Source organism: Mus caroli, chromosome 5 (genome assembly GCF_900094665.2).
Source record: "Mus caroli chromosome 5, CAROLI_EIJ_v1.1, whole genome shotgun sequence".
NCBI lineage: Eukaryota > Metazoa > Chordata > Mammalia > Rodentia > Muridae > Mus > Mus caroli.
In genome coordinates, this window is record NC_034574.1 from 144,742,963 (window position 1) to 144,767,885 (window position 24,923).

The 24,923-nt window shown below is 42.6% G+C and overlaps 1 protein-coding gene across 7 annotated transcripts in view; it reads right to left on the reverse strand.

Annotated features, from left to right (window-relative positions):
* Stard13 (StAR related lipid transfer domain containing 13) overlaps window positions 1-24,923 on the reverse strand; it is a 199,848-nt gene that overhangs the window by 137,502 nt on the left and 37,423 nt on the right. The window contains exon 1 of one of the 7 annotated variants that reach the window (XM_029477488.1): window positions 18,625-18,953. The exons of 3 other annotated variants lie outside the window; for them this stretch is intronic. In XM_029477488.1, the coding sequence (XP_029333348.1) occupies window positions 18,625-18,793 (169 nt within the window). In that variant the 5' untranslated portion in view covers window positions 18,794-18,953. Of the gene's footprint in view, window positions 1-3,653; window positions 3,697-18,624; window positions 18,954-24,923 lie in introns of those variants that run through there. 3 more of the 7 variants (XM_021161874.2, XM_021161875.2, XM_029477492.1) reach the window with 3 other exon arrangements.

Here is a 24,923-nt window from a genome sequence, read left to right on the forward strand (position 1 = left end):
TGGCTTTTTTGAGTGAGTGACTGACTGTGTACCCCATACAAAAATGAAAAGACAATAAACACACTTCACTTCTTGGGAAGCCAGTAGAGTGGGTTGCAACATAGATAGTCAATGTTTTGAGTTTAGCAGAACTTGGTAAACACACAAGACTTGAAAGGCCGCCTTTGAAAAGAAGCCAAGGGGGAGTCTAAGCTTTGAGGATATGTTGTCAATGCTAGCCAGGCATTCTCTTGTCTTTTAGCTGCAAACTTGTAAGTGGGCTAAGGTAGGTGGGATATGCTTCCCCTAGGCTGATTCTATCAAGTGGAGTTCTAAACCCACCAGATAAGTATTTTAAGGGGCCAGTGCTTTATTGGTGCAAGTTAGGTTGGATCTATGAACCATTATATAATGTTAAGTATTCCTCTGTTGTATTCATGCTGGAGTTGAAGTTCGGCTCTGTACTTATACGGTTTCACCTTGCTAAAGTACAAAAATATTATCTATTTTAACTGTAGTTTCACAGCTATATACTTTCAGAAATTGAATCCATTTTACTAGGAAACTCCTTGCTTAAAAGTATAATTTCTAAGTTGTTCTTCTATATGTCTTTCCTTCCTCTGAGAGTATTTCACGTGGGTTAACTTTAGGTCTCCTATGATTGTGGCCTGAAGTTCCACTATGTGTAGTTACGAACAGCCTGGCTTTTGAATCTACCCTGTGAGTAGCTAATTGACAGCAGAATGGACCTTATAGCTTATTGTTAGTGTTATACTTTCTTTTCTTTTTACAGTGAACACTCATATGTGTGTATATGGGAATACTTCATTCTCACAACTGCATGGAGTGGCCATCATTAGTATTCTGTGTAGTTTACGAAACAAGTTTGCAGGGATCATGGGAAATACTCAAGATCACTTTAAGAAGTATGAAGACTTGGTTTTGAACCCCATCTGGAAAATACCAAGGCTGGTGGCCTTGCCTGATGCATATTACCTACACATTAGAAATTTCAGAAAAGACTCAGCCTCTTGGTGCTGCATGTTAAATCAAGGTTCTGAAGTCTTCATAGCACACAAGCCAAACTGCTAATATCAATCACAAACATGCTAATGTATTTAAATGTCTATGCACCAGGCAGATCCAGCTATGAGGAAAAAAAGTATTCCACTAAGACAAAGGCTGTTGGGAAACCCAGAGAGAGGCATTTTGTGTTTGTGTGGATGTGGACATGGACATGGGTAGATGCTATTCTCATGCTGGAGAGCAGGGATGAAGTCAGTGAAGTCCCAGGGTTCAGGTGAAGGAAATGGTTTTGGCAAGCCATGGGCTTAGGTATTCCTCCACCAAACAGGCCCCTTTGGTCTTTGTTCATGTCCTCTCTCCAGTTCCAGCCACCGAATTCAGGCTGAATTCAGGCTTACACAGCCTTTCCAAACCATAACCAGATGCACTGAGCACTTTTCAGAGACTTCGTTTGAGTCTTGCTAAGTAATGACTGTCTCCTGAAATCCAGCTAGGATAGACATACAAATAGTTAAAGCAAATAGAATAAAACGGATATTGAAACAGAGTACAGAATGTGGTGTGTCTACACACTGTGTGTTTGCTGTCTTCTGCTCTTTTCTCATAAGACTTGAGCTAGGAGGTGACTATGAAGAGTCAAACCATCTGGGCAGTGTGACCCCAGCCTCCTTTTGTCCCCTCAAAGTCGTACAAGCAGCTAAGATCTGAGAACATGTCTAAAGGCCTCCCAACTTGCTTGGCGACAGCTGGCTATCATTCAGCACAGGATCTTAGCCTTGGGCAGTGAGCTGGCCTTCCATAAACCCAAAAGCCTACCCTTTACGTTGCCCTGTCACAGTCCCTCACACTGTGACACAATATCTCCCATTTTAAAAGGTGTTGCTTTCCTAATGGTTACAGGAAATTGTTCATGAAGGATGAAACAATGCTTAGTCATGTAAAAGTACCAAATGATGTCCGTGACCCTTCAGAGCTCATGAGAAACGAGAGGGGAAAATTAGAATCACAATGACCTCAGTGAGTGAGACAGTTACTCATCATACATTAAGCCTATAAAACAATTTTAAAGGAAGCTGAGAATTTAGGAGAATGACTTGGGAACCAATTTAAAACAAACCAGTGCTGAAGTGGCACATTCTTCCCAGGTCCTTGGGGAATTCTGTGAATCACTGGTTTTGGAATAGAAGCAAGCTTTGTGCTTAACCCAGAACAGCAGAGAATAGAGTCAAGCTCTCCAGGGCTCCCATGTTTGGGTACATCCAGTGATCCCTATAGCAGAGACCTACTGGAGAGCCAATCAAGAGTTGGAGTACCACACATTCATTTCAGTTAATTTTTCATTCATTTTCCCCCTCAGTAACACTGCTGATGGGCAGAAGCTGATCCTCCCATCTGATTATCAACCATCCCCCCTCCCCAGACACTGGTCTGGTGGGGAAGTGAAAGCACTTGGGACTCCCTACCTAGGACAGAGGTATCCTAGAAGCCAGGCCTCCTGCCTCTTTGAGCTTGCCTCACTGGTGGGGTCTTTCCTCCTAAAACACATAGCCTTCCTTCTCTAGGCTCACACCACTCCTGGGTTTTCCACCTTGCAGATGCCTCATAACAGGTAACTTGTATTTGGAAGACAGACATTCCTTAGTGCTGTCTGTTGTTTTAGAACCTTGACTAACATGGAACAATCTCAAACTGAATACAAGAGAGCACTCCTCAACTTAACCTTTTCTGCTTAAAAGAAAAAAAAATAATAAAAAAAACCCTCCCCTGAGAGCTCTGTGGCACAGCCAGCTTACCAGTCTCCTCATGTAAACAGCGGTGGTGCGGCAAGGGAGGAGGTCTGTTTATTATTTTTGATCCTGTTTTGCTTCTGGCAAAATTTCTCAAACAGTCAAAGTTGGCAAAGAAGCACTGATTGCTTCTTCTGACGAGCTACTGTTCGGCAGCTACAACTGGGACCATTCTGGAATAAGGTCGGAGTTGTCCAATGTGCAGGGGGAAAACAATCCTCCACACAAGACTTCTTTCTGTAAATCAGGACCCTCTTACAAGTCACTCTTTCTCAGCATTATAGAGCCGGGGATTTTGAGAGCTGCTGTCCCCAGACCAGCACAGGCTCAATTCAAGTCCCATGTGATCAGCTTCTGTCTGAAAAGACCCACTGTGAAGGCACAGGAGTCTCAGCCTGGGAGCCCCTGGGGAAGTGTAGGGGAGGCTGGGCACTCCACCAGGCACTTTTTATGGAGAAAGGCAGCATTCTGAAGGGTAGAAAGTGGGAAGGTTAGGCCAAGGGTAGAGGAAATTTTTCTTTTTCCTCTTTTTGGGCCATGGCCTACCTAACCACACTATCCAGCCTCTGGCAAGAAATCCTGCTGTCTTGACATTTACTTTGGACGCAGAGTTCTTGATAAAGAGCAGCCAACTCTGGGAAGGCAGTGGGAAGGTAGAAAGAGGGTGTTAGTGTAGGGTGATCACAAGCTGGTTGTAGCTGAATGATGTTCTCCAGCAATGTGGGGGGGGGGGGCAACTGTGTCCATAATGACAAAGAACAAACACTCAAACCATCTTTGGGTCCAAGTAAACAATGTCTACTTATAATTAGAAGGAGGATGGGGATTGGCAGTGGTGAGCAACATGGGCTCTTAGCTCACCCAGACTTGAGTTCAGAGTATAGCTCGAGCACTCACTGGCTGTAGGACATCAGGAAAGTTCATTTAACACTGTGGAGCCTTCATTTGTGCACCTAAGAAAAGGGAGGGGTGAGTGCAAGGTGTGAGGCTCAATCTTGCTTATTTTCCAAACAGGTAAACTCAGGTCTTAATGAAAACACAATAGGAGAACCATTTCCAACCACGCTGGACTCTTTGAAGACAGTTGGTAAATTAACCCCCGGAAGGCTCTAGAAGGTAGCTTCGAGACTACTGTTGCTAAGCTTAGAAATGAGAAGTACTCCAAAGCTTAAGATGTATAATGGGAAATATAAAGACTAAATGGCTGAATGTTTCATCTTCGTGCATACAGATGTTAGCAAACTTTGCAGATCACTTGCCTGTCCACATGGGACCCTGAGCATTTTTTTTTTCTACAGCTATGACATCATGGTAATGTGAAGCAGGGCTCCCCACCAAGGCTATGGGTCCACCTTCAAGGCTCAAGCAGACTGAAGAAGAGTGACTGTCAATGAGCTGAAAGGACCTTGTCTACACCCTCTGTCATTCTTGGCATTGATGAGCTTCAGTGTCCAGAGCAGGCTCTGAAAAGGTAACCAACAATACAATGACCAGAGCCAGAGGAGAAAGGCTCACACGAAGGAAACAGAAACTGAGTAGCCTCGTGCAAACCACAACTGGGAACCTGGAGGCAGGGGAGGAGGGAAACGTGGACTCTGAAACAACTTCTTGTCTTAGTTAGTTAATGTTTGACCACTGCAGGTGCCTGCTGCCAGGCGTCCTTATTCTGTCAGGTGAGTTTACATTAGCGCGCCACAGAACCAGTCATGGAAGTGCCACAGTATTCCATTGCAAAGCAATGATTTGGGGGAAATGAGATTAGGAACGTTTAAACTTGTAACGGGGCAATAGTGCTCTTCTTACACACCACAGGCTAACAAGTTAAAAAAAAAAAAAAAAAAGACCAATGCCAGGAACAAGATAGTTCTTTGCGGATTGTTGGTCAGTGATGTCCCTCTGTCCCACCAAGGCCATTGGTTACTCTCAAGAACTCAATGACATGATCCTGTTGCTGAAGACACCACACACTCAAGTTCTAGAACATGGATAAAACAAGCTGGTGCTGACCTGGAAGCTCCACCGTACTCCCTAGCTTTCTGAAACATTTTAGACTAGAAAGACTTATTCATGGTTTTTCATGTCTCACAAAAACAGATTGTAGGGAGCAAGGCTTCCTAATCAGTGACGGTGAAACCAATTCATACCTGGATGTATTCACACATGAATATATTTACACAGGTTATGTCTTCAATGAGACAATGAGCTTAGAATTGTTCCCCCAACTGTCAAGCCACTAAGAGAATGCTGCATAGCCTTCTGGGTTCATTTCATGCCATACATAAACGTCAAATATTGCATCCTATAAAATAAGGGTTTTATAAGGCTCAAAATTAACATTATTTCATAATGAATGCAGAAGGCTGTACGTACTGATTTTCTGTCTTTAGTAATATCTATCTTGAGGGGATTAAAAGTATATATTTTTTATAAAAAAATCAATGAACCAGAAGCTTTCATACGGTGTATCTGTCAAAATGTCAATAAATTTACTTTTAAGAATAAATCTCAACAAATATCATATTTCTGTTTCTTCTTTCTTAGCTGAAGGATACAATAAATATAAAGAATATTCTCCAATTAATGGGGATGACAGTCTTAAGCAAAGCAAACTATTAAAATCTTTTTAAAACTTATTAGAATTAGCATGGAAAACAGAGAGCTCAGTTTTTAATTTGTCAACTAGGCATTAAGTCTCTTCTGGCTACACATTAAACAGGGGATCAATATCAAGGGTTTGGAAAGAACTGCAAAAACTAAGCAGGAAAAAGCCCTAAACCATCCTCCAATCAATAGGTGAGCTGATGAACTGAAGAACAGGTCTTAAAAAGAGATACGAATGGCCAATAAATACTCAAAAAACATTCAATATCCTCAACCACCGGAGACACACAAACTAGAGCTGCTCGGAGATCCCATCTAAGTCCAGCGAGGATGAATGGCTGTCACCAATAAAAGAATGGCAGCAGATGCTTCTGGGACATGGGAAAAGGCAGATGGATGCTTACTTACCACTGGCAGGGACTCACCACCCGTGCAGTCACTAGGTAAATCAGTCTAGAGAGCCTTCCAGAAACTACAAATAGAGCAGCCACAGTCTATTTCTTAATTAGTGATTAATGAGGGAGGGCCCTGACCACTGTGGATGGGGACAAGCCAGTAAGCAGCACCCCCCACCCCCATGGCCTCCACATGGTCATATGAGAAAGGACTCAAAATCAACATCTAGCAGAGACACTTTATACCTACACTTGTTGCTGCACTGTTCAAAACAGCTGTGAGGAAAGAAAACTAGCCTAGCTATCACTAATAAACGAACGAACGGACATTGAAAACAGGATACACATACACAATGGATCTTTATTCAGCTGCAAAGAAAGAAAGAAAGAAAGAAAGAAAGAAAGAAAGAAAGAAAGAAAGAAAGAAAGAAAGAGAAAGAAAGAAATTGTGACATTTGCAAGAAAAATGGATGAAACTGAAATTCACTACAATTCAGCCAAATAAGTCAGGATCAGGAAAACACCATGTTTCCCTTATATATGGTACTTGGACTTAAAAGTATATGTATGGTTGAGTATATGAATATGTGTCTGTGTGCTGGCTAGTTTTGTGTCAACTTGACACAAGCCTATGTCATCTGAGAGGACAGAGCCTCAATTTTAAAAAAATGCTTCCATAAGAATGGGGCTATAGGCATGCATGTTAGTTATTTTCTTAATTAGTGATTAATGAAGGAGGGCCCAGACCATTGTGGATGGGAACACCCCTGGGCTGGTGGTCCTGGGTTCTATAAGAAAACAACATGAGAAAGTCATGTGTAATAAGCCAGTAAGCAGCACCCCTCTATGGCCTCTGCATCGGTTTCTGCCTCCAGGTTCCTGCCCTGACTTCCTTTGATGTCTGACTGTGATGGGAAAGTGTACATTGAATAAACCCTTTCCTCCCCAGGTTGCTTTGGTCACGGTGTTTCATCACAGCAATAGTAACTCTGACTAAGATAGCATACGTATGTGTGAGTGTGTGAGACAGTGTGTGTGTGTGTGTGTGTGTGTGTGTGTGTGTGTGTATATATATATGTATATATATATATATATATATAGTGTGTGTGTGTGTGTATCTGTATGTATGTATATGAGACAGAGTGTGTATGTGTGAATATATGTATGTGTGCATGTGTATATGTGTGTGCAGATGCATGTGTATATCTATGTGTGCATGTGTGAGTGTATTATGTATGCATGTGCATATGTGTGCATGTGTGTTTGCATGTATGTGAGATGAAACTACAGGGTAGTCCATGGAAGGAGGGAACAAGATCTTCAGGAAGGCAAGACACAGAAGGCAATGGGATTCATGTGATCAGACAGCAGAAGGGGGACCTAACTGGGAAGAGGAAGAAAACAACTGGGCATGAGAAAGGGGCAGAGCTGAGGTCAAAGGGCATGGGGACAAATGAGAGCAAGGCATAATGATGCATATGTAAGACAATGCCATGCAGAAACATTTGCTTTCCATTCTAATGAACTTTGTTTGTTTGTTTGTTTGAGACAGGGTTTCTCTGTATAGTCCTGGCTGTCCTGGAACTCACTCTGTAGACCAGGCTGGCCTTGAACTTAAAAAAATTCGCCTGCCTCTGCCTCCCAAGTGCTGGGATTAAAGGCATGTGCCACCACTGCCTGACTCCATTCTAATGAATTTAAAAAGCAAAACTTCTGCACATTTTTACATGCTATTTCCTAGGTACTTCTTTACATGAACGTTTGGAGTTGGAAAGTTCCTGTAAAATTAAACCTGGGCATTCATATCAGTCCAGGGAATCACACTAATTTGGACCGAAGGAGTCAGGTAAGTTTTTAAGATCTATTCTTCCATCTATTGTCTTTCAACTTATAGTCACTATTCCCGGGTTTCTCTTCTGAAAGTGGGGGTGGGGGTGGGGTACATATTGAGTGGCCTTTATTGGAAATATTCAGGACCAGAAGTGTTTCAGATTCCCACTTGTTTTGCAGGTTTTGAAATAGTTACATATGCACGGTGAGATATCTTTGGGGATGGGGCCTTGGTTTTAGCACACAGATTCATTTATGTTTCTTATGCCGGAGGGCAATCGTATACAATGTTTTCAGTGTGTGGTCATGTTGACTGCATCCTGTCACCTGAGGCCAAGTGAGGAATTTTCCACTTGGCGCTCAATGACCTTCAGATTGGGGTCCAGTTCAGATGTCAAACCTTTGGATTAGGGGTGTCCAGTGTCTATGAGATACCTTCATGATTGCTCTGTGGGTTTGAATGACAGGAAAGAGGAAAGCGACTAGTAATGGAGACTGTAAGACACTCGATAAAAATGACCTTTCCTTCTACTTATTAATATAACATGAAACTGGACAATATAGTCGTGGTCAAGGTTTTCACCTGCTGCATCTCCCTTAAGTTTGTGTGCCGATGTCCTAAGCCCCAGTAGCTTGGAGTATGACTATAACTGGAGACAGAAGAGATAGCAAACATGAGATGGGATAGCAGAGGTAGACTGGTTCAATCTGACTGTTGTCTTAATCAGACAAGATTGAGATGCAGAAACACACAGGGATGATGTTACAAAGGCCAAGGTCAAAGATGGTCATCTAGAAGCTAAGGGGCCCTAGAAGGTGCCAATGTTTCCAGCACTTTGCTCACAAATTTCTATCGTCTCAGTGGCCTAGTCTGTGGTCCTTGGTTATTGCAGCCTCCCTGCCCATCCCCAAATGAAAACAGAATGCTAGCAGAAGCAGCATTTTCTATAAGGTTTCATGACTTACTTGGTACTAAGCCATACACCATTACAACACCAGTTATAGAGGGATCTGTTTACAGATTGATGTGTGGAAGAGGGAATTTAGATCCAGAAGACTCAGGTGACGTACTCACACCATCCCTTGTCCAGGTTAAGTGAGCTTTCTACCGCAGACACTCTCTGATCTGGAGGGGCACCGATGGTAATGGAAGCTGCAGTTTGCCCCCAGATATCCCACACACAGCATCTCCCTGTTACTGATGAATGAATCGCCCCCTCCTGGCCTTGATCTGACTTCTCTCCTCCATTTACCCCTCAGTCCTTCACTCTGCTACAGACCATTCCTGAGGCTTCCTGTCCTCTACCAGCCCTAGATTTATCACCACTTGATGTCAAGCGTCAGGGACACTTTGAATCAAATAATAGCTTTGTTACAACCCAAGAGGCCCACAGCCTTTGCTGTTACGGGATTGCACTAATCATTTCAGGCCTGTCCAGAGCATTGGGAAAAATCACTACTAACGAAAGAAAACTACATTTGGGAGGGGGAATAGGCATTGCTGTAGTTAAATAAGAAAAAGAAAAAGAAAAAGAAAGAGAAAGAAAGGAAAGAAGGAAGAAAGGAAGGAAGGAAGAAAGAAAGAAAGAAAGAAAGAAAGAAAGAAAGAAAGAAAGAAAGAAAGAAAGAAAGAAAGAAAGGGAAGATGGAAAAGAAAAGAAAGATCTTGTAAAATCCTTGTTGTATAATTTAAAAATTGGGACAGGTACTTTTTGAAGACACACACAACTATGGCATGTATGACTACAATGGTAAACATGGTGTGTTCTTTGACCATAACCTGACAGTTCTTGTCCATGGATGTTCAATACGTCTTTTCTTACACCAGACATCTAGTGTACTTCAGGTTCTATGTTCAGTGGTTAGTTATATTCCTTCATTTATCCTTTTAATAACTTGGCTGCAGTTAGGAACTTCACTCTATCCACTGGAAATCATAGGAAACCTTAAGAAACCCCACCAAGATCACACTGAGAAGGTATAGGATGGGAGAATTCAAATCAAGGTACATAACCCAAAGAGCCTGCCGCTCCCGGACTACAGGTTCTGAGAGTTTGTGAGTTTACATTGAATGTATGGGAGAGCAACAGAGGAGTTCCTGTGAGAGCAGAGCCTTCGAAAGCATCTTCAGGACATCCTGTATGGCTGACTCCCCTGCCTTCCTGCCAAGGTTGGCCCAGCCTTCTTCTAGGAAGCCAGCCATAAACACATCTAAGCAGCTTTGTCTGCCACAGACCGCAGACCTGGAAGCACCACAGGTGAATGAGTTTGCCGGAAAGGACGTTCACAGGCTCTCCGACCTGGGACACCAAGGGCAGATAAGGAGGCAGTTTGACAGCCATGAATAGGAGAATCACAACACATGGCATACAAAGGTCCTGGTGACAAGGGTTTTGGAAGGGATCTCATTGTCTATTTTGAGAAGTTTATTTAATAGGAAATATTTTGTATCCTTCAAAATGTTGGGTGGGTTCCTTATATTTCTCCTTTAACACTTCCAGTTTGGAGGCTGGTGAGATGGCTCGGTGGTCAAGAACACTGGCTTCTCTTGAAGTGGATCTGTGTTCTCTTCCCAGCACCTACATGGCTCACAACCATCAGCAACTCCAGTCCCAGGGGGTCCAACACAGTCTTCTGGCCTCCACTGGCATGCACACACATAGTACAAATACATAAAAGCAGGCAAAATACCCATATAGATGAAAGAAAATAGAAAAGAATACCAGCTTTGCTTAGATAGATCCATTTGGAAAACTCAGTCTTTCTTGAATCTTACAAAACTTAAAATATTGTAAGAAATTTCATGATAGTAAAACTCTAAGAGGAAACTCTAACCTTATAGCCATACAAACTTTCCTCAGTGTATTATTTTGTGAACCAAATTTAGGTGAAGAATAACTATTCACTTATAGAAACTGACTAGTAATCAAAGGCTCTTACCATCCATATGTATGGTGTTTCAAATGAACCCAGAGAGGGAAAGCTGTGATGTGAATCAAGTATGTGGTGACTGGCCAACCCCTGGCTACACTAACTCACTTGAGTGGTCATCAGACTGTTTTGATAGGCAGAGTAACATCAATCATTTACGTTTGAGTCAGCTTTGCCTCTGTAAGGATCTTTTAAAATGTATTCCCGTACCTTAGGAGGAATCATTTGTCAGTACAGCCAGATATTTTGGATTTACTCCCATTGATTTTCTTCATCTAATAGCAGTAGTATATTCGGCAAGTTTAAGGTTGTTTTTCACCTGATGTTCTTTCTTTCTAACTCCTTTAGATACAAATGAGAGAGAGAGAGAGAGAGAGAGAGAGAGAGAGAGAGAGAGAGAGAGAGAGAGGAGAGAATTTATGTCTCTCTGAACATTGGTGCATAAACTTTGACGGTAATGTGTACTGCCCTAGATGGTTTCATTGGTCTGGTATGACTTTTTAAAAAAGGCTAAGGCTAGCTAAAAGGGTGGATAATTCCTGTGTTCCCCTATAGCGTTTTGATACATTGTGAATTTGTTTAGAAAAAAAAAAAAACACTGTACATCACATAAATGTTCAAATGTCTTTGCCAGCAGAGGAAAATATATTAAGAATGTATCTGGAAGCTCCCTGGGAATTTAAAAGTTGCTGATAACCTCAGTTCAACAGATTTTACGAATCAAAGTCCTACATTCTGCCCAGCTCCCTTTCTCCCACGGTGCTGAGAGTGCTTTCTTCTTCTTGAGATCAGGAAGGGCCCGACACTATCCACTGAATGCAGCCAAAGAGGTTTCTGGACCACAAAGGTGACAGGTGCCATCCATTAGTACCCAGGCTTCTCTGAGTTGACACCTAGAGCCAGAGAGAGTTTGATGCAGCTGAAGGGCATCCCACTTCCCTGTGGGTGAGGACTCCACTTCCAGACAGCCCTAGAAAATCTTCAGTTAGCTTCAGAAATGCCAGACCCACCTCAGAACTCATCCAAGACTTCTGTTAGAGCAACTCAGAGCCAGGAAGCAATCCTTCCCCTGGGTCCAGCTCATCTGTACTTAGGTTTTAGACTTCTCTGGGACTAGTTATACTGTTGTGGTAATTAAAAACTCTGCTCTAACACATTCTCAATGTTCTGTTCAAAATATGAGCAGGGGCTGTCCTCTCAGAATAGAATCTTCATTCTATTGTTTTAATTAAAAAAAAAAAAAGGAGAGAGAGCTAATCAGCCTGCCTCTACCCAGTTGAATTTTCTTTTCTTTATTTGTCTGTTTTGACTTTCATTTTTGTTCTCCCTGTTTTGATTGTTTTAAAGAGAGAAAATGAAGTTGGGTAGGGGTGGTTAGGGAGAGGTGGGAGAGGGCCTAGGAGGAGTTTAGGGAAGGCAAAGACTATTATCAAATATACTACATATCGGTCATTTTTCAAGACAGAAAATTTGCAATGTCACTGTCCAAAAATATGACTTCTAACTATGTACTGCCTGATGCACGCAAGAAGCAAAAACAGAGTTATCTGAACAAACCGCAGGCCACACACTTTCCTCAATCAGCACTTTTCACCCAGTCCTTAGGACCTTGGCTTTGGAAGTCGCCGCTCTCTGGTGTCTGGTGGACAGTGATTTCATGACAAAGAGTGGCAGTTTAAAAGCACACACCTTATGTGCTTCCTGCAGCAGCAGAGTTTCTCTGAGCCTTCATGGCGTGTGAATATTCAAGAAAGGGAAGAAGATGCATCACTTCCCAAGTTACTCAACCTCAGAAGCATTTCCCTCTGGAATACTCATCTATTGGGATTCCTGCCCTACAGTGCAGATCTGGGAGCACGGCTTGTACATGGTCTCTGTGCTGGATTTATCTCGTCAGAAGACTGTGCCTAACCTCTTTCACATCCATTCACCCCTCTCCAGATGCTTTCACTGAATTATAACTTGTGGTAGTCCTAAGCCCTTATACTGCTAGGTGTAAGAAGTAAATGACGGGGCCAGAGAGGTGGCTCACAGTAATCCACAACTCCAGGATCCATGGGATCCAGTGCCCTTTCCTGACCACCATAGGCACCAGATACACATGGGATCCACAAACAAGCATGCAGGCAAAACACTTACACACACACACACACACACACACACACACACACACACACAAATAAGATAAATAAAGTTTTTAAAAATTTAAAGGGAACCACACTGTAGCAGTGGGCAGACACAGCATCCCTCAAGACTTCTTATTAGACTGGTGTGGGAAATTGTTCTCAGATAGAGATTTTGGAGGAAATTCCTCTAAACATCCAGTCTTTTAAGAAGCTTACGGACCTGGAACACCCTCTCTCAATTGTGATTTTTTTTTCTTTTTTCCTTTCTAAGAGACGTAAAGCTAAAATCCAATTTGTGGCCCATTTTGAATAACTGTTTAGGGCCTTGTATATTTTGTACTTCTGTGTAATAATGCTTTTTGATTTTATCTTATAAATTAACATTTCTTCTTTCCATTGTTTTTTCTCTTATTATCTTACTGAGTTGTATATTCATCTACAAGCTATCTGAAACTAGCATATGATACCTTTCTCCACACCCAACTCATGTTCCAACTGCCCCCATGGAAATGTCAAGTAATTTTTAATGTGATCTTTATTTTGTCCAAATATCTGGTGTGTAATTTGTTGTTGGTTTTGTCTTCTTGTATGTATTTTAATGTATTCTCATAACTAGATGCAGAGACAGAACATCCTTGTAATGACATTTCTGTTAAGGCCCCACCCACATCTTCCCCTTTAAAGGAGACATTGACTGAAATCACTTGTCATTTGCTCTTCACAAGCTCAGTTGTTTTGGATCATCAATCAACACTCGCTAGGAGTTCTGATGTTGATTTGGGAGGTTGGGATGATAACCCGTGCCTCTATCTCTGCCTATAATTTCATTACCCATAAATACGAGGACTCTCACTTTTCAAGAGCCAGCCACTAGTCATGAGTTTTACTAAGAATTAAAGTACAGTTGAAGGGGGATGGAAAAGATGAGAAAATTAATCCCCACTTCCTTAAAGTACTGCCACAGAATCCAGATTGAAGAACTGTTTGAATTGTTTTTGGAACCAGCAACTCAGAGCAGCAACCTGCAATTATGGGCAAATGGTCTTTATGCCCACAATCATGGCCCTCTATGCTCACATGCATGGCCCACTATGCTCACATGCATGTCTCTCTTTCCTTAGGTTCTTCTTGGGGTATACTTGTTGACCCTTGTTTTTACTATGTAGTAAGATTTTAAGCATTATCGTTTAAACCTCTTGAGCCACTAACCCATTCACCTGTAACTTTGGTAAAATAGTACCTTTTCTGAACAGGCCCTCCAGTCACCCGTACTGAAGAGAGGATGGCTCTGATTTAGCAAATGTGACTTATGCCACCTGCCACACTCCTTTTCGAGGAGCTTGAGCAACAGGGCAAGGCGATGGGTACATTCCCTGCTCTCTGGGCTCCCCTTTTTCTTTGCCATCACATTCACCCTCTTACTCAGAACACAGTTGGGTAAGTTAAGAAAGGACCAAGCATTTCAGAGGAACAAATGACCCTTTAATTTAGTCTGACAATACCTAGTTGGTGGGGTGAGGTCCTCATTCACCAGGGACAGGCAATGCTCACCACTTAGGTTGGGCAAATTCTCAAGATGCCATTTGACACAGTAATGGGGGAGAGAAAATATGCTACCCACACCCACTTGAATTAGCTGGAAACTGAAGCATCCTCCGCTTCAGTTAAGTTAAACTCAGCTGCTGTGGCTGATTAAAGATTATCTTAGATTAAACGTCAAGGAAAAGAGAAAGCCCAACTTCCACTACTTTCCCTAGCAGTGAGATTTCCTGAGTTCTCTATTTCTTATCAAGCAAGGGCACACACAGACACAGCCTGCCCACGATAGCCCTGAGACAGACTGGACATGACAACAACTCCACATTAAGGCCAGGAGCCCTGAGGAAAAAAGTTTCTCTATAATTATAGTAATTATGCCATTTAAATAGACCACAGACTACACATCCTCATGAGGTCTTAGGACATGAATAACAAAAGCAGTCAGATCAGACACACAGGTGGATGCTGGGAGGACAGCAAGGACAGGAGAACCCTCCTTCTCCCAAGAGATACTCACGAACACAGGATTCGCCAACATCAGACATGAAGGAACCTTTACAGAGAGCTTAATCCAAACCCTTATTGTACAAAAGAAGTTCTAGAGAAGTTGTGTGTTTCCCAAAATCATCGGAGCAGTTAGTAGCAAGAGCAGAACAAAAACCTGAATTTGTTTTGCCGCTTTCCTCAGAAAAATTAGAAGCCGCCAATTGACTCCACACCACAGAGGTGCTGTGGTTCTTTTATGTGTTTTTCTCACGTTGTGTTTAAGTCTCTCTGTGTTCTATACAAAGAATTACTGACACGATTATAGAGAATTCTAAAGTAGGACCAGGAAAATCGTGTGTGTGTGTGTGTGTGTGATCAATCTGTCCATATTGCTCACCAAGAAGCAAAGGCCCAGTGGTGTTCTAGAAACTGCCATCATAGAGTCTGAGAGAATATTGGAGCAGAGCCTAGATCCCTGACTTTTTCCTTTTGTTGATATATGTTACTGAAATCTGGGCTATATCAGGATGGGTTTTGAGAATTTCAAATAAAAAGAAAAAAGATAGTTCCCCTCCCCTCAAAAAACCAATCATATTTATAGGTCTGCTTTGATTTGGCTTTTTCAAAAAGTGTGTGTATGTTATGTGAGACCACGATGTTCTGATATCCTAAGAGAGCAGCAATGGAAGTCCAGTTCTTCTACAGCATGAAGATTATAACAGCTACATTTCAAAGAGGCATTATGGCACAGAAACACAATGGAATACTACCCAGCATTCAAATGGAAACAAGTTGAGTGAAAATACCGTAATTCAGATGGACCTAAAGGATGTTGGCTTAAATGAAATCATTCGGTCACAATAGACAGATACTGTGTGGTCCTCCGTATGCAAGGTGTGTAGCTAGTTAGAGTCTCGGTTCCAGTAAGACATAAAGGTCGTAGAGGTAGACTAGAGCAGTGGCTGGAAACACTATAATAATGACCATTCAATACAGTTTAAATGGCTGCTCATGGTTGGTTTAAGATGTATATATTTCACTCTAATAAAATTTAGGGGAAAAAATCCAGTTCTATCTTGCATTGGCATCACTCTGCCCTCACACCCATGTCTTCTTTTCTCTCTCTCTGCAGTTCATCCTGGTGAGCAAAATAAGTCCTACTGAGACCCATTATTGTTCCCTTTCTATGTCTCCCACAACAATTTCCCAATTGATTCCAGGAAGAACAGGTTGGTAAGGGTAGGGGTTGTAGCAGTGTGACTTCCAGCTGGTTCTCACTCTGCTCTGTGGCTCTCTGTTTTAAACCTTTCTCTTTTTAGATGGAATTAACAACAGAGTGGTCATGCAAGAGGCTAGAGAAACAACAAGTGCGCAAGTTTTGGGTTATGCGACTAGATGAGCAAGCTCAGATTCGTCTCTGGTTTGGGTACCAGTTCGGATCTGAAGCATCATCAAAGGTTCCATTATTCCCTCTCTTGTTTTCCCTCCTCATGAGTGTATCTGCCTTTGAATCATGGCCATGCCATTCAATGATTAGCTCACTGGAATGAGGTCATCAGAGAGCAACTGACTTTCATCTGTAATCTTCCTACCAGCCACGAGAAGTCACAGCCACCGTGTTGCAAATTATCTTGATTCAACGTGCAAACGTTTCTCTGAGAGATCTAAAGGAGAGTGCTGGAAGTTTACCGCTGGGGCTGCCATTTTAAGACACTGATTTACAAATATCGTGTTTACATTAACTTTATATGCACTGTTCTTTAGTTGGATAATGAAAGATTATTAGTACCTTAACTAGGTGTCCTGTACGACTGGGTACTAACCATCCAAACATACCAAAGCTCACAGTACACTGCTCCCACTATAGAAATAAAACCTGACTGGAAATCAGAGGAGGAGGAGCCAAATAGGACTCTAATAGGGTGCTTGCTCTCCGTACTTACACGTCTTTGGTATATTATAGAACCCCAAGCCCACTAGAGGGCCGGCGTTTTATCTAGCATTCATTATAAAAGCCCAAACACAGTACACTTCGGTGAAGAGCACGAGTTTCAGGATTTGTGTTCAAATGCCAGTCCTCCTATAGGGATCTGCCTCTGTTTTCTCATCTTTACAATGGATCTAAAGCGGCACCTAACTATAAGCACTTTTTTCTGAGAGAAAAATAAATTAGCATTCATAATTCTCACAGACTGATATGTTGCAAATTTTAGCATCCTGGGCTGTGAGACCACACCAACCTATCAATATAGTAAATCCAATAAAATCACTTTGTACCTGCTCACTAAACATTGCGCGATATTGAACCCATCATGAGTTCTGGACCACTAGAGGGTAGGATTCTTTCCTGTTTCCAACCTGTAGCTTTTAACGTTTAGGAATCCATTGGTTCCAATCATTCCATTACCCCATTAAAAACAAAACAAAACAAACAACCAAAAAAAAAAAAAACCACCCAAGGGGACTCCTCACATTTTCTAAGTATGAAAAAATAAAACACAGACAGAGATACGGTGTCCATATGTAAGAATGACCCACTTTCACCAAGAATGGTAATTCACCCAAAACAACCATTATCCCAAAGGAACATGTCAATGACTAACAATACATATAAAGAAGATTGGAAAGTTTCAGTGTCCATAGGATTATATACCTAATGCCCAATATACCCCCACCGTAAGTAGTTTCTCAATAGAAGATGGAGCTGGTTCTTATTCTCAACTGAATGTATTTTTAAATCGAGCCACAGGGAATACTTTTGTTTGCATTCAAGTGAGACTTGCACACAGAGTTCATGGAGTGACTTAATATCCTTCCTGCAATCACACTGGTATGCCGCGCCAGTATCCTTCACACATAGCCAGTTCCTGAACCTTCGCAAACAAATGCCCATTTCCAAGGAAACAATCTCATTAAATGTCGCTGCTAGAATGTGTATTGTTCCTTTTGGAGACATTACAGTGAGATCTTTTAAGATTACAGACTTTAACTTCCCCTCTAAAATTCAATATAATCTCAAATTCATTTATCTAACTGGGAACGGTATTTTCATAATAGCTCTTGAAAATTCCTGATAGGGCCAATGTAATAGTTTAGTTTGTAGTTAGGAGCTAGGTGACTATTTATTGACTGTGAATGGATGTGTCTGTCTCTTAAATAGGTATCTTCAAATTTGTACCACACAGGGCATGTCATAAGCTTTAAGCCTTAAAAAAACAAAACAAAACAAAACATGAGTTTTATTCATGTTTGGGGTACAAGAGTTTTTAATGTTTTGAGAATAGAAAAGGATCACTTAGCAGCTTGTAAACAGTACTGTCAACTTGCCTTAGGAAACCAGTGCTCCTAAGTGTGTGTAGTCATAGGCTCTGTTTTGAGGTGAGGAGTCACATTTATCCTTTAGCAAGAAAACGGTGTCAACAAATCAGTGGTGACTATCCACACAAGCACACAGACAGGAAGAGACTGTAATTCAAGTTGTCAGTCCAATGGCCTTAAGCTTAGATTCTTACTGTTTCCCTTCAATGAAGATGTACTGTAAACGCTGGGCCATTAGTCACCAGCTCTCTGCTCTCTCCCTAATTAAACAAACAAGTGTCCACTTTTAAATGTGACCAGAGTATGAGTTTACCTGCAGAAAAGCTCCCCAAGACACACACTGAGTAAACCTTTCTCATTTGCTCTGTTGACACACTGAGGATTAGGAATTCATGATTCACGTCCTACTGGGGATATTTTCGTTAGTTATGAGGCGCTCGGTGCTGTGACAGACTGCTTAGAACCGAAGTCTAAAGTTATCTGAAAGAGTTCCACGCAGCGTGGCATAAGAATCCGTGCAGTGTACAGCGCAAACAATAACTTTGTAAGCAGCACAAAACAGAGCCAACAGAAATAAGCGGCACCTTGGCAGTGCCCGCAACTCACCTTGCTGGATTTTAGTCACTAGGTGATGGCGTGCTAGGATCCGGCTCATCCTGTAGGGAGAGCGTCTGGCAGTCTGATCAAATCGCAAGTACATCTCCTGGCTCTCAGGTGTCAAGGGGTTTAGATAGTAGCAGCCTGCAGCCGGCGTCCTGGGCACCTGGCTGAACATCTCGGGAGAGTTTCCACTGCCACCTCAGCTGCCGGTGGCTCTTCGCAGCTGTCTCCAGCCTCAGTCAATGGCACCGAGCCCCAGGAGAGAGCCACAGACCCAGCGATTTTTAAAAAAGAAAAAGGAGTGCCAAAAGCCACAAGTCAGAATTCCAACCCTTCGGGGCTCTCATGTGACCTCGTGAGCCAATCATAGGACGAAGAGAAAGTACTGGGCGTGTCCCGTCAGCCCCAAGCCGAACGCGACCGCGAGGCTGTACCAGCAGCTGAGGAGTTCCTTCAAGCTGCGCTTAAAGCTGATAGAGAATTGGAAGCGCCTGGGGCTGACTAAGCCCCCCAACCCCAGAGCTGAGAGAGGAGAGGGACACAGAGAAGACAGGAGGGGTCGAACAAGCCCTGGCATAGGAACCTTTTGAGGTCATGAAAGTTAGAGAAAGAGTTTTTGGCTTTCCTAAAGCCAGCAGCAACTAGGTTTAATTTGGAAAAAAGAAAAAAGAAAAGAAAAGAAAAGAAAGAAAAAGATAGCTGTGCTACCTGCAGCTGTGTATTTGAAACACTCCATTTCAAGTTAAGTATGGCCCGCTGGGTATAAAATACTAGCCTTTATTACAACGGAATTAATTAGATAAAACGTTTCCAAAGAAAAACAAACTTTTGAATCATATTTTGACACTAATGGTCAATAAAGACCCTGTGGATCACCATGCGATGGGGACATCAAAAGTTCTTACAGAAAAGACCCAAAGAGACAACCTGAACTCCCTGACATGCTCCTTTAATTTGTCTACTCCCCCCAGTTTTTAATCACCACTAAACAACTGCAAAGCGCTAGTCATATTGAAGCCGCTGCCAGGAATCACTACACAGGATGCAGGTGGCCTTGCAAAGACCCTGTATAAGCTGCTGATCCATGGGAATATAGTGGAAACTTCTAGTAAGTGCTTATAAAGGCTTATAGTAAGTAGTCAGATGTGAAACGGTCTCAATTTAAAAAGAAAACAAGAGAAAAGTCTACCACAGGGCTAGTGGAACATTATTTCTGAGAGAAATAACCAGAGAGACTGGTTTTAAAAAACAGAACCAAAATACCCAAACCAAACAACAACAGAAACAAGAGTCTGGGAATTCCTACAGGAGAAGCTGGGGAGAGCTCTCTCTGCAGGAGAGTTCTGTGTCCACATGCATACAGGGGAGAGCAGGGAAAGAAACTGCTAGACAGTTTAACCATATGAGGAACCATATGAGAGCAGTCGGAATTTCTCCTCTCCAGTTTTTTCCTCTTTAGAAGTGTTTGATGCAAACAACAACAACAAAAGGTAGAAGAAACTTTACTGAATTCTAAGCCTGGAGCTGAATGAATAAAGTTCACACACACACACACACCACAGAGGTTGGTCTTACTTTTGACTGACTTAAAATGAAACGGCCTAGCTTATAATTAGACACTTTCAGCAGAAAGTTTAACTGGGAGGCGGAGAGAGGGTTCAGTGGCTAAGAAAGCTGGCTACACTCCCACGGTACCTGGTTGGGTTCCCGGCACCCAAACAGCAGTTCACAAGTGCCTATGGTTCTAGTTCAAGGGACCAGACAACCTTCTCTGGTGTCTGTGGGTGGTACACACACATGCACTCAGGCACATAGGCATACACATAAAACAAAGAAATTCTTAAAAAGGTTTAACCACGACTCCAGTTAAGATCTTGCTTCTTATTGCTTCACTCTGCTCATCAACAATTAGTGCCTTTCCCTGTGGAAATCTTTGCTGGCTTGATTTTTATAATTTTCTCTCGTGGTCACAGTGAACGAGCTTCATTTGATGACTATGAAAAAAGAGGCAAGATAGTTTTCAGGCATAAAGAGAGACAATGTTACAGGATCAGATCATGGGCTTTGTGTTCTTATTGGGGTCTGAAGAGTTTGTTCTCCCATAGATTTGTAGAAGGTAAGAGGCATGTCTGTAAGGCTTGATAGGTCAAAAGCCTCCGACTGAACAGTGGAAAGGTTAAACTTTGTAACACAGTATCAGATGCCATTAGCCAAGCTGACAGAACCAGCATTGGCTACCTTGGCACTGAGACCCTATTTTGGACATGTAGGAAAAGGCTTGACAGCTCAACACCGATTGGGGGTGGTGGTGGTGGTGATTAAGCCAGATGTGAGAAGTTATCATCTTCTTACTATGGGGGAATGGAAGATGGGTGGAGGAAGAGAAGGAAAATGAGAAACTGTGTTTCAAGACCCTAAGTAAGGCAGGAAATAGTGTGTAGTCACTTTATAGCTATGAGTAACCCTTAAAGGCTGGACATCACAGCTGCCAAGATTGTAATTCATTGCTCTCTTGGCTACATTTTTAAAATAAATGGAATGATTCTCAGAAGCTCTATAGCAACTGGAAAAAAATGTGACAATATTGCCCCTTGTCTCCTTGTTTGTAGAATGAGGAATGTGTTTTGAAAAAGCCTAGAATATCTTAATCTGAAAGCATCAAGATTGTAACTATGTATTATTTAACATTAACAGGAAAGCACAAAGTTGCATAGACAGGCAATAGAGAACAAAAATGGAATTGGGGGAGGGGTTAGATCCTTGACTAATACAATCTAGAACAAAACCTGGCCTCTCAAAAGCCAGTTTTGTTTGTTTGTTTGTTTAAAAGAGCATCCAAGGATAAGAGCAGAGTCTCCTCCACGCCATATGCAACACCCTAAGGTCTTATATTAGAGCCCAGGCAGTATCTGCCGCCAATCAACTTCCTGCCATGTGTTTTTGCCGGCTTATATTTCTAGAGCAGCTTATTTAAGGTAGATGGGTGATACCATTGAGAATTGGTTTTATGGTAAGATATTGCCATTGCTGTGAAATCTTTGCGCACGAGTTGCTTTGATCACACAGTCCCCGTGGGAAAATTCCAACAGAGGTGGACGGTTGTGTTCTGTTTAAAGCTGCTGCTGACCTCTCTGGGCTTGTCTGCCACTCTGTGTATCTTGGAGAAACCTGCCACTCTGCTCTGGTGAGCAAGTGAGTGAAGAATCAAGGACAAGGACTGAGGGAGGCAAGGGACCAAGAGTGTTGGGCACTTACATGCCAGGTCTCTGCCACTTACTGTTCCTGCTTATCAATTCGTGAAGTACCATAGTTTATGACAAAGGATATAGAGACCCATAGGAGTGAAGTAACGGCCCAGGTCATAAGCAGGGAAGCCACTGTGTGTCTCCAAGCTTGAATGATCCATCCAGCCTCTTAGGAGTGATGGCTGAACGCTAGACTCAGCTCAAAGGGAAGCAGCAGGTGCTCACACAGCCTGGTCTCTGTGACCATGCTGATGTGGCTGTTTCCACTGAACTGAAATAATCCCTCACAGAGGGAACTAAGGGTGCTTCTAAGACTTCAGAAGTAAACTGAATTTACGAGGCTCAGGAAATTCAGAAGCATGCAAATTCTTAAAGCCCACCAAGGTTATCTCAGCAGCTATAATGGAGGGGGAAATACACCCTCCCACTGGGATGGGCAGAGCTGCCTGAAGGTCCTGCAGAGAGCTGTACAGATGTAGTATGGTGAGTCCCCCAAGCTGGGTTGGGCTTCTCAGTGATGAGGCTGTGTGCTCCTTTAAGTAACCTCTTACCCACGGACCTATGAAGACTCTGTAAACTCACGCTTCACCCAACCAGAGCAGGGTGGAATGATTTCTTCTGGTGGGTCACCACTCCATTGTCCACTGCTCTCTGCTTATTTCAAGGGCGATGGCAGTTGTCTGGCCTTTGCTGTGGTATTCATTCTCAAGGCAAACACTCCAGATGCAGTCAAAACTTTGAAATTTGATCTCTAAACAAAACCCCGGGATATTTAAAATGTCTGTGTCTTTTGATAGATGATCCCAGATTAACTCTCAATGGAATCCTGCACATGAGTAGCCGAAAGCTAGGAGTGATTTGATAGAAGCCGGGAGTGCTTCCATCTCCTCCTTCACACACATTCCAGCCTCCTCAGCAGGCCTTCTATGTGGAGGGAGCCAAGGTACTGCTGCCAAGCTGGGGAATATTTGAGATACAAGTGGTGGCAAACAACCGCAAAACTGATTTAAAAGGCTGCTTTGGAAATCATGTGAAGTCATAGGTTCCAGGTGCATGTCAGAGTCCTCCTATGGGGTCAGCATTATTGTGATGTGTGTGTCCACCTCTATGCCAATGGCCTTCCTGGTCTAAAGGCACCACAAGCTTAATGGCAAGTGCAGTCAGGACAGTGATGCCAACATTCACAGCTATGGGTACAGCCAGTGGTGACAGGCATCATATTGGATCCTTTGGATCAGCACCCAGCTCCAGACAATGCCTCCCATTCTGAGATCAGGTGCTGTTTACAGTCTTAGTGTTGAGCATGGCCAGGGGTTCATTCACCAGGAATGCACCTTGTGGAGGCCCTGGGAATTATCAGGTCTAGTTCAGATAGCCTGGGATCTTGTCTGTCCTGGCTTGATACCACTAACCTTATGTAACCAAACTAAATCTCACTTTTCTAAATCTCAGTTCTTTCATGGGTCAGAGATCCCCTCCTTTTCCATTCAGGTGGCTCGCCCTGGGGCTGGAGAAGACAGCTCAGCAATTAAGAGCACTGGATGATCTTACTGAGGACCTGAGTTTGCTTCCCAGCACCCACATGGCAACTCATGATCATTGTAGCTCAAATTCCAGGGGATCTGACACCCTCTTCTGACATCCAAAGTATTACACACACACGGTACACATACATACATGCAGGCAAAATACCCAGACACATAAAAAAGCAGCCTACTGCCTTCAGAAACATCATCATAACTATTCTCTAGTTTTATTACCTGACAGTTCTGTGAACAGTCATGTGTCCCACTAATCACTTGAGGCTCTTACTTGTTCATATGGAATCCACCTGTGCACTGAATCTGTTGGGAGCAGATCTGGGATTTAGAAGAGACATTATATGTTTTCTGATGCAGCTGATTAAGCACCACTGTACTTTTCCTATGAGATCAATTTGTCCTCTGCCTTCCCATTTAGCCTACAGTCTCTCACAGAGAACCCCAAGCTGTTTAAGAAGGTTCTTCTGTAGAGTTTCCAGCCAGTGGCTCTAACTCTGCCATGGGGAGTCAGGCAAAACCAATCTACATCTTCTCGAAAGAGCAACTGTCCCTAGGGTGTGCTCAGCCATTATAGGTCATTTGTGAGAATCTTCTGAAGGCTAGATGTTTCTTCTCAGCCCACCTCACAACATAACTATTCCTCGAGATGTTTGCTTTCTTTTGTGTTCACTTCAGTCTGCCCCCATCCCTTTGAAAATGTAGCACTTCCCCTAATCTCAGAACCCCTGATATGGCAGAGCATTGCAGAATTCCTGACTTAACAGAATCAGAGTTTTGCTCTTGTGCAATCTGGTGTGACATTAGGGGAGGTTTTGTTTGTTTTAATTTCTATTTACTTATTTGTGATTTCAGCCTTTGCGTCACTGCTGTAGGTGTGAGGGTAATGACATGGTCCTTGCCCGTGACTGACTCTGTGGGTGAAGATGGAAAAGAAAATCACACCATTACACTATGTTTGGTACCCAGTGTGGGAGGCAATGTCTGTTGACCCAGACTGTTGATAGAAAGCGGTGTGGTATTTAGGTATTATCCTAATATCTGCCGTTAGGTGAGTTTTCTCTGTGCTTTGAGCAACTTTGAGCTCAAGGATGTAAGACCTTGAAGTTTTTGAAATCTTTGAGATGGTTTCAATTCATGATTCTTGTCTCCAGCGATTTATTTTTATGTAGTTTCTTCAGATGGTAAACAAAAATACGTTTGATACAAAAAGCATAAAGACGTGTGCGTTTGGTGGGCGGGAAGGTGAGAAGAGACAGAGGAAGAGTGAGAACATTCTTCAGAATTACAAGCCATGCAACCCTGTGTGTTTAGTGGGTAGCAATGTGAGTCTCTCTGAATGCTCCTTACCGTACTCCTCAGCCATAGGAAAAGAGAGTTATTTCTGGCCTTTGGAAAAAAAAACCCTTAAACTGTACATATTTTACATTTGTGGTGTAGTAGTATGACATATGTATGTACATTGTACTAATTATCCCAGTCAAATTAACATATCCATCAATACCCATGGGTTAAGACTTTT